Source organism: Malaclemys terrapin, chromosome 6 (genome assembly GCF_027887155.1).
Source record: "Malaclemys terrapin pileata isolate rMalTer1 chromosome 6, rMalTer1.hap1, whole genome shotgun sequence".
NCBI lineage: Eukaryota > Metazoa > Chordata > Testudines > Emydidae > Malaclemys > Malaclemys terrapin.
In genome coordinates, this window is record NC_071510.1 from 42720697 (window position 1) to 42734471 (window position 13775).

Consider the following 13775-nt stretch of genomic DNA (forward strand, 5'->3'; position numbering starts at 1 on the left):
TCTCAGGTAGTTGAACAAGTTACCAGAAAGTAAGTACTGTGGTAGATCTTCAACTTAGCTAAACCTGCATGGGTGAAACTCCTCTCTCCCAAACAGACTATCTTCATAGTTTGAAAACAGAGTCATAAATGCCCTCATTGACATATTTGAACAAAAGTATTTCTCCAAACTATGTCTGCTCTTTGAAGAAGAAAGCCAAGGGGGCAACTGCCATGTCCAGTTGTTTGCAAATATCTTTTGCTCTAAATTTAATGGGAGATTCTACACTCTTGCCTACATCCCTAGCCAGGTCAAGTTGCAACAAGCACGAGGAATGGAGAGAACAATGGACTTTCAAAAGCCAGAGGAACTCCAGGGGTTGCGTACTGCTCAGCTGTTCCCCCAGACATAACCTTGGACGATGCTGTAGATTCATATGCTGAATACTCAGCCAATAATTCAATATAAAGGCATTGAGCTTTACTCAAAACAGCGCACTCCCCTATCTCTGCCCTAAGTAAAGCTGCCAGGGTGTAATTTGAGAGGCCGAGCCTGGGAGAAAAATATTATTTTCCCACAGGGTTTTTGTTTTGTGCATTTGATAGCGCTTTGTGTAGTTCCACGTAGCCTGTGTATAGTTGTGTGGATTTTTCACATAGCAACACCAGGAGAGGGAAACGTTCTTTGAAAACAGGAAAATGTGTCTGCACAACTACAATAATTGGCAGCCAGGGGTTGGGCAGATGCAATACCTGAAACTACTTTTAACTAACTTTTTTGAAGTTGAATAGCTTTCAGGTTGTGTCCCATTTTAAACATTTACCTAAAGAGCTATAACCCAAACATTTCAGTAATCTATTCGTGCACATGAACCTGAAAGAGACTAGTCTATTTTCAATTTCCCTGGGTTTTCATAATCAATAGTGTTAGAAAAATAATTTCCTTACTGTGGTTTTTAACTCGAGTCCCTTTCCAAATATGCCCTGTGAAGTTAGTTACTATTACAAAATCTGGATTTTATCTTTTGACCCTTGAAATGTGAGAGCTGTGATAGATCTGTGTTTTAAGTAAACGTTCCTCCATCTTTTTTTCCTATATTCTGGTTTGTATAAAGATTAATAATTAAAATGTTTGTGTTTACAGGGAGGCTGTGTGGATTCAACAAACCAGAGCCTAGTTCTGCTCCTCATGACCCTTGGACAGCAGGATGTTTCCAAAGTTCTACTGGGACCTCTGTCTCCGTACACGTAAGTTGTTCTCTTTAACTTCAATATCACATCTTGTTTAATTTGCAATTAAGAGAATAACAGGTATTTTTGTGCAGAACATTTCGTTTGTGGCTATGAACAGACTTACTTGTACTGATCATTTAACGATCAGCACATAAGTTACCTAGTGTTTATTTTTACACACTTGAAGAACACTTCCTTACTTTCCTATTTTCCCTCTGATTCCAAGGCAATTAAACTTTCAGAGACCAGTTTGTTGTTGGTTCTTGGTCTTGGATTGTTTACACATCAATTACATTTTTGTTGGCTAGCATAAGCTCTCTTATTTTGCCTAATGACCTCTGTTGTAGTTGTACACATAATGGAATGTATTCTGAATGGCTGATTAACACCAAGATCATATCCAGCTCATGGCATGAGTGTCAAAGAGAAACACCTCAAGGGTGTATCTCGTTGAGATACTTGGGACCCTGGAGTCTTAGAACTGTTATGGATTGCATTTTATTTTTGTTTTGGCCTTTTTTCTGACAGTTTTGCAAGGTCTGTGGCAGTTACCAGTCTGAAGAGAGAGAAGTGCTGTGTTTCCCCCATTGTTGGTTGGGACACAGAAGGGCAAAAGGCACACTGCTTTCCTGTTACCATAGCTGGCTGATGAACAATTGACCAGACCAAAGCAGTTACCAGAGATTGAATTGATCAAACAGTACCCCTTTAAGGGAAAGGGGAGAGATGTACATGTGTGGGGATGATATCAAACAATTAGAACATGAACTGTCCTTTTTCGGTTATCATGGTACCGGTGCTGTATACGTGAAAGGTACAGTACTGTGATAACTGAAGAATGATGGTGCCATCACATGAAAGCTACAAACTGCATAACTGCTACCAAACCCTGATACCTCAGAAACCAACAGATCCACCAGATTTGTGTGGAAGGGGGTTTGTATGGATTTTGAGGGGAGCAATGGAGGATTATCTTTATGGAAGGGGTGAAGTAGACCATCATAAGGTGAGTATCTACTTAGTGTTCAGTAATATCATCCAACATCAATGATTAGACTACACAGTTAAGAGTGTAATAATCTGAGGTCTTACAGTTTCAAACCACAAAGTTTGTAAAGCATTAATTTTTAAGTGGACTGATTTTAGCTGCTTTAGTTGTTGACATTCTTGTAACGGTAGTGTGGGGTGGAGAGGTTTTGGCAGTGGAGGAGGGTTACTATTGAGATCGGCATGTTTCATGTGAGATCATGTACGTTTTTTTTTTGTTTGTTTTTTGTTTTTTTTTCCTTGTCTGCAACTTCTGTGCTGCTAATATCTAAGGGTTGAGAAATCAGTCTCCACAGCTACTGAGCATAGGTGAATGAGACATTTTAAAAAATAACAATGAGAGGCAAAATGCTATTGAGTTCCACTCCATTTCCCCAACCCACACCTCCCGTCCCCCCCCCCAATTGCTGCTATGTTAGTATCATCTTGCATTTAGCACCTTCACACTGAAAAATCCCAAACTACTTACTTTATAAATGATATATACAGAATTGATTTCCTTTGTCTAGCGTAGTGCAGCTGGTGGATTATGGTGTTGGGAGTGGGAACAATACTTGGAATAAGTCCCTTCCCCCAACCCTGTGTGAAGGAGGACTCGACCAGATTAATTGGGGGGAGGGGTGCTCACATGCCAGGCACGTCATCTCTGGCACAGAATTAAATCAGCGGTCCCACCAGAGCTCGGTACAGAGGTAAAATAACCTCTCTCTCTTCCTACTTGAGATTCCCCCATTTGTGCATCTCAGGATCTCATTAGCTCTTTTGGCCAGACCATCACACTGAAAGCTCATTATCTTTCAGCTGATTATCCACCACGACCCCCAATCTTTTTCAGAGTCATTCCTCCCCAGGATAGAGTTCCTCATCCTGTAAATATGGCCTACATCCTTTGTTACCAGATGTATACCTCTACACATAGCCATATAAAAACGCATATTGTTTGCTTATGCCCAGTTCACTAGCCAATCCAGATCTCTCTGAATCAGTAACCTGTCTTGGTCATTATTTACCACTCCCCCAATATTTGTCATCTTCAAACTTTCAGTGCAGATTTTGTTTTCATCCTGGTCATTGATAAAAACATTAAATAGCCTGGGTCCAAAACTTATCCCCACTGGAAACAGAGTCTATCGAGGACAATTCCCTGTTTACAGTTACATTGTGAAACCTATCAGTTAGCCAGTTTTTAATCCATTTAATGCATGCCTTGTTAATTTTATATTCTAGTTTTTTAATCAAAATGTCATAGATTCTAGGATTGGAAGGGACCTTGAGAGGTCATCGATCCAGTCCCCTGCCCTCATGGCAGGACCAAATACTGTCTTAGACCATCCCTGACAGACATTTATCTAACCTACTCTTAAATATCTCCAGAGATGGAGATTCCACAACCTCCCTAGGCAATTTATTCCAGTGTTTAAGCACCCTGACAGGTAGGAACTTTTTCCTAATATCCAACCTAAACCTCCCTTGCTGCAGTTTAAGCCCATTGCTTCTTGTTCTATCCTTAGAGGCTAAGGTGAACAAGTTTTCTCCCTCCTCCTTATGACACCCTTTTAGATACCTGAAAACTGCTATGATGTCCCCTCTCAGTCTTCTCTTTTCCAAACTAAACAAACCCAATTCTTTCAACCTTCCTTCATAGGTCATGTTCTCAAGACCTTTAATCATTCTTGTTGCTCTTCTCTGGACCCTCTCCAATTTCTCCACATCTTTCTTGAAATGCCGTGCCTGGAACTGGACACAATACTCCAATTGAGGCCTAACCAGTGCAGAGTAGAGCGGAAGAATGACTTCTCGTGTCTTGCTCACAACACACCTGTTAATGGATCCCATAATCATGTTTGCTTTTTTTGCAACAGCATCACACTGTTGACTCATATTTAGCTTGTGGTCCACTATAACCCCTAGATCCCTTTCTGCCATACTCCGTCCTAGACAGTTTCTTCCCATTCTGTATGTGTGAAACTGATATTTTCTTCCTAAGTGGAGCACTTTGCATTTGTCTTTGTTAAACTTCATCCTGTTTACCTCAGACCATTTCTCCAATTTGTCCAGATCATTTTGAATTATGACCCTGTCCTCCAAAGCAGTTGCAATCCCTCCCAGTTTGGTATCATCTGCAAACTTAATAAGCGTACTTTCTATGTCAATATCTAAGTCGTTGATGAAGATATTGAACAGAGCCGGTCCCAAAACAGACCCCTGCGGAACTCCACTTGTTATACCTTTCCAGCAGGATTGGGAACCATTAATAACTACTCTCTGAATACGGTTATCCAGCCAGTTATGCACCCACCTTATAGTAGCCCCATCTAAGTTGTATATGCCTAGTTTATCGATTATCAACTGAAACAATTTGACAAAATCAACACAAATTCACAAAATGTTTAGGGTTGACAATCTGCATTTTTTGGTGGGGGAAAAAAGCTTTGGCTATAAAATGTCACCCAGCTTTACTGTCAAACACTTCCTGAGATCATCTCATTGTTTGAGATTTGGCATCATGTTTTAACCACAACAGCCTCAAAAAATAGGAGGGTGTGTTTGTCTAATGGCTCTATAATATGCACAAGGGATCATAAACTGTAATTGGCTGCCTGATGTCTGGGAAATGTGTGTATATATAGACATTTGAATGTTGAACAGACTCGTGTCATCATAGTTGTGTGGTTGGAGAGTAAGTAAACTTGGAGTGAAAAGATCTGACAGCAAATTCTGTAATAGATCTGCCTTCTTATGAAGGCAGCCATTAGATAGAAGCTGTGTTTGTGCAATATACTAACACTTCTAATTGGTTAGGCCACTTTAGCTAGCTTTGGGACAGCGTGTCACGTGGAGTCTAAGGGTATGTCTACACTACAGCTGCTACAGTTGATGGAAGGGGTTTTTCTGCCGATGTAGTTAATCCATCTCCCCAAGAGGTGGTAGCTAGGTTGATGGAAGAATTCTTCCATAGATGTAGCTGAGTCTACACCAAGGGTTAGGTCAACTTTGCTACAGTGCTCAGGGCATGGAATTTTTCACAGCTTGGAGCAACCTACAAGGTCGAGCTAACTTTTAAGTGTAAAGTAGACCTAACTTTTCTGCTTGAAGTGTAAATGAATGTCAGTGAAATGAATTTTGTGGCGACGATAATTTAGTGAACTACAGAACAAGCTACTTTGCCCGTAAAAAAAAAAACTTTTAAGTGCATGTGCAATTGATGTATCTCACTTCATTTCACTTTGCAGCCTTCTGGAAAAAGAGGCTGCTTCTGTAAACACTTTTTGTTTTGTTCAAGGCAGTGGTTTTTGTTTGAAGTTCAGGGAGAAGTGGAATGCTGCACACCATGCTGCACTCTGCTTCCTCCTGCAGACTGACAAGGCTGCACCTAGAGGTGGCGTCCATACATTAGGAACTGCAGCCTCTCCAACCTCCCTCTTTTCCCTGATTTCCACCCCTCGTACTTACGTGACAAGACAGCGGAGGATTATTAAACACTGTCCCAAAGGAAGACCACAGTTCTCTGCCATTTCCTGCCAAATTCTGTTTGCTTTCACTGCTCTTAGAGGTTTCTGTATGAAGAATGGCCTGCTCTGCTCTGTCTCCTCCATTTCCCCCACAGTGTGCTCCTGGTGCTGCCACCATTTCTGGACCATCACACTATTGGGGGAGTGCCTTGGGACTTCCTTAGGTCTTGTAGTGCTTCAGCAGTGATTTTTGTCTCTCTCTTGCCTCCTGCTTCCTCTGTGTCAGGAACTATTTCTTAAAATAGCATCGGGGCCACAGAACTGAAAAGGAATTTGATCTCAAAACTGTGATCAATGTAGTATTAAAGCTCTTAGGACAGGCTACCTGCCAAAAGAAGGCTCAGGAGTGGTGTGCATGTCCCCTCTTTCTGAAGGCTAAGCTTATCTGGGAAGAGAATCTTGGGAACCTAGCAATTGTCCCAGTGGATTAAACCGGCAGTTCATCCACTTCGGTATCGTGGCTCTCTAACAGTGGCTGGTACCAGCTTCAGAAGAGAGGGCAAGCATCGCATAGTGAGCAATTATCAATTTTCCATTTTGTTGCCTTTCAGTTTCATTGACTGTCCCCAAGGCGCATCCCATTTACCTTCTTTATACCATTCGTTATTTTTTCTGTCATATTCACTCCAGTTTGTCTCTTCTTCAGAGCTGCTTTGTTTAATCTGTTTTGTCTCTCTTCCATAGAGAAGTCTCTTCAGGCCTGTAATCTTGAAAAAATACATTTTCAGGTGTAAACACTTTTCCAAAAGAAGTCCAGAATCTGAATTCTTTTTTTTTTTTAAACGATACTGTTAGATTCCAAAGATACGTGTATTTTAGCAGAGGGGAGCTTGTAAAACTGATCAGCTATGTGCTTTTGAATCTGCTTACTGTATTCCCTGCCACACACAAAACATTTTGAATTTCCTTAGCTACTGTCAAAAGTATTTTTCAGAAATCCCAGTAAAGTTTAGCACTGAACCTTTTGGGGGTGCAGAATGGACATGGAACTGAATTGGGAGACATGGGAACTGGATTCTATTCTGATTCTGCCACTGACCTGCTGTGTGACCACAGTCAGGTTATGCTACCTCTGTGTCTCAGTTTCACCTCCCATTCTTTGTGTGGTCTATTTAGATAAAAAGACAGTCTTTGTCCTGAAGAGTTGTTAGTCTTTTTTTGCAGCGCTAGGCTCAGTTGGAGCCTTCATCTTGGCATTGCTATAATACAAATAAGATTTTTTTCAAACCCATACACCCATTTTCCTACCTCTGTACCAAGTAGCCAGAATGTGAGCGAGAGTAGCTTTTAAGCCACACAGAGCTTGAAAGCGTGTCTCTCTCACCAACAGAAGTTGGTCCAGTAAAAGATATTACCTCACCCACCTTGTCTCTCTAAAATCCTGGGACAAACACAGCTTCAACTACATTGCATATCTCATTGAACGTTAGTCTGTGCTCTACTTACAGGACAAGACCTCTGTGTTAACTAAATGAGTAACTGATTTGTTGAAGATAGTTTAACACTTTTTCTTAAAGGAAAAAAAAAAGAGAGAAAGAAAACTCACTTGTCCTCTCTCCCTTTCAGAATTGAGTTTCTACGACATTTGAGAAGCTTCTTCCAGATTATGTTCAAAATTGAAACCAAGCCATCTCATGAAGAGCTCCAGGGTGGAGAGAAAGTCTTAATGACGTGCGTTGGCATTGGATTTGCCAACCTTAGCAAGACAATCAAATGATAAAATATCTGCAGCTTTTATGAAAATGTGAAGTCAAAACCAGTACAACAGAGATGTGGTTTAGCATTGTACATACAACATGGTTGGGGCTTTTCTCCTTCTTTTCCCCCAGACTAATGTGGTGGTTGCTGTATGCAACTGTCTTTAAAAGTTTTACATTTTTATGGAGGAGTTAAGGAAGAAGACCTTAACAAAGGTGACCAACAAGAGAATTGCAGAGCAAATAATTTGTCAAAATATGTGTGTAGGGGGGCGGTAATTACAGAGCCCCATCTAAGAAATACCAACATTGAAATAAACTGAACTCAAACTAGAACAATAGTTGTTGTTTTTAAGTTGTACATATACAGAATTTGTCAAAGGCCTCAATCCTGAGAACACTTATGTACATAATGTTACGCATATAAGTAGTTGCATGGCCCTTCATGGAACTATTTGCATTTATGAGGTCAAGTGTGTACATAAGTGTTTGCAGAATCAGGGTCTGAATCTTGAGTGGGCATTAGATAAGGACCATAAAGACAGTGGAAAGTCTCTTACTGATGTTATGGGCTTTGTTCAAGCTTAGTGAACTGCCGGTGTGGGAATATAGAAGAAATATCTGCCATTTAACTTTTTTTAAGATTAGAATATGTAAAAGATGTTTGCCTATACTGACGTAATTCAATTTTCTTGCTTCCGGAGGCAGGGGGAGATCTTTTGACTAGGTATCTGATTTGTAAATTGTTTTATTTCAGGTCCTTTATTTTACTGTTAGAAAAATTGCTCGGGTTTTTGTTTGTTTGTTTGTTTATACAGTATTCCAAATACTCCAAAACAGGACTGTTCTGATCATTTGGGAAAGGTAGCCACAGGGTTTTGGTGGACTAAATGTATCACATCTAGGTATTGTCTTGTGTGGCTGCAATCTTTGTGGGTGAGGAGTTTGGTGGGGTTCCTTTCTTAATGTCTGTTGGGTATCTTTCAAATTTCCAAATGATGAAATATCCCATCAGGAAAGATTTTTTTTTTTTCCACACAGCAGAGGTGAGTAGTAGATGCTAGTGCACACATGTTAGAGTTTAATATTGGACTGCTCTTATACAAGGAAAAAGTATTAAGCACATGGCCACAGATTGAAGTAGTTTTCCTCAGTATGACAGACAATGAGGATGACTAATTTAAAATAAAACCATTTCAAAAACTGTGCCACTGGCTGTTACAATGGTCATAATCCTTTATAAACTATATTAATGCAACATGCTTTGATCAATAATAGTATTACACCATTAGAAGATCATGAGAATGCATCCATTACCATTGTAAGAAATGCATCTATAACATGATAGGTACATGTTGGACCCATGTAGGAATTCGACGGAAGACTGTGTATATGTGCTGTAAATTATTGGAGGCAACAATACTCATTATGTACTCATTCTGTGTTTTTGTAGCAATTTGCCTACACATTTATTTAGAAAAATAAAATTGTATAGATTTTTCTAAATGAGGCTTTTCCCCCTTTTTTAAGTTTGTTTTTACCCAGACTAGCACTCTGAATTTTCAAAAGATAAACAGCTCCTCTAAACTGATACGAATTTGATAATTGTCACCTTCTAAAACTTCTGGGAAGTTTCATCTGTTCTTTTAATACAATGTGTAGAAATTACTATGAAAAGTGATAAAGCTGGAATATTTTGTACCCTGTCATACACATCAGTGAAGGGAGCTGAAATGTAGTTTATGCCGTGGCACAGCCTAGTTGATATTACTAGCATGTCATGCCTTCATTGATATTCAGGACACATGTCATAAAATGCTGCAGCATATGTCACATGATGTAGATCATGTAACTCAATGTTTTATGGCTGGGCTGTGTAATTCATTATGTGGAATTGTGTCCTTACTCTTCAGAACCTTGATGGGGCACTAGAGTGCTATGTAGTCTGTGCAAACCACAGTTAACGTACAAAATACAGTACCGCTCCTATGTTGCAACAGATGGACTTTCTCTTACATGCTTTTAGCCCACATTTGCAGTCTAACCTGGGTGGTGAATACTGTTTCCAGTAATTGACGGGGGAATAAGATCTCAGATTGACTCTTAGCACCTGAATCTTTAATCACAATCAAAACTTTCAAATAACACTGTTCAGAAGACTGTGTTCCTTCAGGTAAGAAAGAAACCCACTATGTTGTGAAGCCAGAGTTGGGGCCTGAAATTACCCTAAGAGCTCATAAATGCAGTCCCAGAGATGGGGCTCAGTATTGGTTAAATTTTGACTGTGAGTTTCTGATGTGCAGCTCTGCAAACCCTTTCCATGTGTAGAGTCGTGTTTGTAAAGGGTAAGAGGTTGTGATGCTCTTAAGAGCTGCAGCTTAATTCTGCACATTAATGTGTTTTCCCCAAAATCCTTGATCATATGATCCTTGTTGTCTTGATAGTCTTCCCTCATAATATAGAGCAAATGCCCTAACTACATATACACAGAGCCTCTTTTCTGCAGCAGTCGACTTGCAACCCAGTGGTTGAAGCAGATCAGAGTAGGAGGGGAGCTCACCAGCACTGGCTATATGTAGTCATGGGTGTTAACCCCATGTGGTGAAGTATCACCTATGTCCTAGTGTGTGATAGGCCATGGTACAGGGAGTAGAATGGAATGAAGGCATTAATGTATGTGAAAGGAGTACATGTTCCCAAGCACTCTGTGTTGTGTATGTGATTGTGGAATATCCTTTCAGCTCCCATCCCACACTCCTCTGTGGAGTTCCAGGAAGGGAACAGGACTGACAGGTGGTTCTGTTTCCCCGGGATTCTGGGTGGGGGAGAGGAAGTCAGTGATGGGTCTCCCTGAAGTGGGGAGAGAATTGGAGGTGGAGGGGAAAGCAACAAGGGAACAGCTCTGTCCATAGAAAAAAGGAGATGTATGGCCTGCTTTGGACAACTGCTGCTCTAAGCCTTCCCGTCAATAGGTGGAGCCTTTTAAAGGCCTCAGCCAGACTCCTTACTCCTGCTTCCGCTTCATATTCTCCTGCCTGATGAGTCGTCATTCATCAGCCACTGAAAATACAGGAAGAGGATGGTTGAGCTTACTCAGGAAAGGGAGAGGAGGGGAACTCTTCTGTCTTCAGCAGAGGATGGAGAGTTACACTCCCACTTACCGGAGCCTCTGCCCATCTCTAGTTTGCTGGGCAGAGGCCAAAGCATGGACTACTGGGAGGTTACTGGCAAAATATAAGTACAGGATTAACTTGCAGAGATAACATCAAGGAGCAGGTTTCTTTGAAGTTCCATGATGAGTCATGTTGGTCTGATGCTGAGGCACAGACCTCACAACCTTTATCTTCTGCTCTGATGTCAAGGCACAGGCTTCTGTGAAATGGCGGGCTCATCTGATGTACACAGGTGGCATAGATTTCTCTGAGGTTTTGCATCTATCATGCTGGGCTGATGTCAAAGCGTAGGCACGTAACACACAAGATTATTTTATGTGGCAGCCACTTAGTGCCACAGAAAACTGTTGCTGCTAGCTCTAGCGCTGTCTCTCCCGTCTGAGCATGTTTCTAATGTTAAAACTACTGATGGGACCTTTAGTCACAATTAATCTTGGGCCACAAATCTCTCTCAAAAAATCAAGTTAGCTAGCAATAGTTTTTTAATATTAGAAGTGGATACAATCAAATAAAATCCCTGTCAAAGTAACTGGGGTTCCCCCCCATGTTTGTGCTTGTTGTGTGTTTTACACTACTGCCAGGCAGTACAGACGTTTTGGTTAATTAAGAGATGGCAAGTCTAATTCAATGAACACTAGAATCCAGAACTCCAAAAGACTAGTCCCAGCTCTGCTACAAGCTTGCTGTGTAGCTTTGGGCAAAAACACAATCTCCATTTGTAAAACCTAAATATCTACCCGTCTCGTGGCTTTTGATTATTTGTATAACATCTTGAACAGCTATAGAATGGTTACATATTATCTTGTTTGCCTCTGGGGAAGACGTGAGATATTCTCATCTCAAAGTGCTGTGGGCTTGCCATCCCCTCCCCCCCCCGCAATGAAAATGGCATCCACAATGAGATGTATGCCCCCCAGACTGTCACTTTTGAATATACTGAAAAACTTTCTAGTAGAGATTATGGCCCTGAAATTACTTGTAATTACTGGGGGGGTTGTGACAATAAGTACATTGCTCATTTTGCTTAATACAGGTAAGGAGTGGGAGGTGCTTGGTTTCATTGTGAATAAAAAGCTTTCAAAATTGAAACTGAAAAACACACAGAAGGACTATAGTTATTCAAACGTCGTAAGTCTGGCTTCTGGTAAATTCTGTGTTTGTCAGCATGATTAATCCTTCCTACTTATGCAAACCGTTACAAGACTCCCGGTCTTCTTTCTTTAATGTTAGTGAGTTTGTTGCTTTTAACCTGATCAGCCTCCCTGAAAGTATCAGAGAATACGATCATACATTATTTATATCTCTCTTTTGTAAATATAGTGTGCCCAGTGCTCTTGTGCCCCAGTTTATTTCAGTTCATTGAATCAAAGCACTGAGATTCCACCATGAAGTATTTAACTGATTGTCTACCTTAAGTGGGTAGGCACAGATTATGAACTAAAGGTCTGGTCCTGCACCACTGAAATCAATGGAGCTTCCACATTGACTTTAGCGGGGACAGGATCAGACCCTAAACTCCCAAAATCCTGTCCCAGGACGCATTGGATTTGGTATCAAGCCTGTGTGGCTTGTCTGGAGCAGCTCTTACTTTATTCCAAAGTCCTGGCTGGGAATCGGGGTGCGGGGGGGGGGGGGGGGGAGAAATATTCTCTCTACATTCCACTCCTTGCTGCTGTATGTATCCTCTTTGACAGGGTTAGCATCCAGTCAGCCAGGTATTGATAAATTATACCCAGATATATTTTTTTAGTATATGCATCATCTTTATCTCTCCTGATCGTCATATGTTCACCTATGTCACATGGTGGGATGGCCCTATAAGGGAGTTGAGGGTAACCCCACCCCTGACTCTCTCTCAGGCGAGGGGTTTGAGGCCAAGGATCAGGTGATGGCTGTAGTTCTGTAGTTCACCTGGTCCATGGATAAAAGGCCAACGAGCAGCTCAGTTAGAGAGCCTTACAGGGAGCAGATAGCCTGTTGTAGAAGAGTAATGTGCTAAAATGGCCTGAGTCTTTCTTGGACAGATGAATCCAATAAGTAGCAATGAGAAAGTGCACTTCCACCAGTAGGCCCCTCACTTGTGGAGTCTCACAAGGATCAGTTCTCTCTGGTTCTTTTTAAACGTTCACATACAGCCACTAGGTGACCTGGGCAGACAACCCAGACTCACGTGCCAGCAATATGCAGGTAACACACAGCTCTACCGATCCTTCACGACATACAACCACACTACTACCACTAGGCAGTGTGGCCTCGTGGACTGAGCACTGGGCTGGGATTCAGGATGCCTGGATTTTATTCTTGATTCTGCTGCAGGCATGCTGTGTGACTTTGCACAAGTCACTTCCCTTCTCTGTGCTTCAGGTTCCTTATCTGGAAAATAGGGATAATCATACTGCCTCCTTTGTAAAGTGCTTTTGAGATTTACTGAAGAAAACCGCTATACAAGAGTATTATTTATTATTATTACCACTCCTAGATGGCCCAGTGCTTGGATGAGATCAGCCCATGGATGAACACTTGGGTGAAGCAGAACCTGAGCAAGGCAGAGGTGATGCTGGTGGGCAGAGGAAAGAATTTGCAGCTACAATGCAGTCTCCATTGGTTGGAAGAACACACCCACAATTGGTCAGTTCAGTCCAAATCTAGGTTCCTCACTGGTGCCTGGATGCTAAGGTCTCACATAGCAACTGCAAGTAACTTCTACCATCTCTGCTTAGCTATGTTGGCAGATGATGATCTGGCTTCCCCTATTCACAACTTGGTCCCCTCTTAGCTGGATTATACCAGTGTGATAAATCTAGGCATGAAGCCTCCAGGACTTAGGAAACTAGTACACTGCACTGCAGCATGTCTCCTCAGCAACACAAGCTACTGTGAGCACATCAAACCTGTCCTCTAACTGGCTTCCAATAGGATATCAAATCAAGTTCAAAATCTTGCTCTCTGTGGTTGGGGCTCCTCATGATACCTAAAAGAGTACCTACAACTCCAGGTTGTGGGAGGCAGGAGGGAGGAGTTTTCAGAGTTTGAACTGGAGCAATTAATATTTTTCAAAAATTATTATTTTAAAAATTCAACTTTGTTTTCCCCTCAAATTTCCTCTCCTCCCCCCCCCCCCGCTTTATGCCACTG

General features: G+C 41.5%; 1 protein-coding gene across 2 annotated transcripts in view; it reads left to right on the forward strand.

Annotated features, from left to right (window-relative positions):
• RCL1 (RNA terminal phosphate cyclase like 1) overlaps positions 1 to 8973 on the forward strand; it is a 109284-nt gene extending 100311 nt beyond the window's left edge. For both annotated transcript variants that reach the window (XM_054031987.1, XM_054031985.1), the window contains 2 exons: positions 1123 to 1226; positions 7337 to 8973. In XM_054031987.1, coding sequence (XP_053887962.1) covers positions 1123 to 1226; positions 7337 to 7487 — 255 coding nt within the window. In that variant the 3' untranslated portion in view covers positions 7488 to 8973. The remainder of the gene's footprint in view (positions 1 to 1122; positions 1227 to 7336) is intronic.
• The last annotated feature ends 4802 nt before the right edge of the window (positions 8974 to 13775 follow it).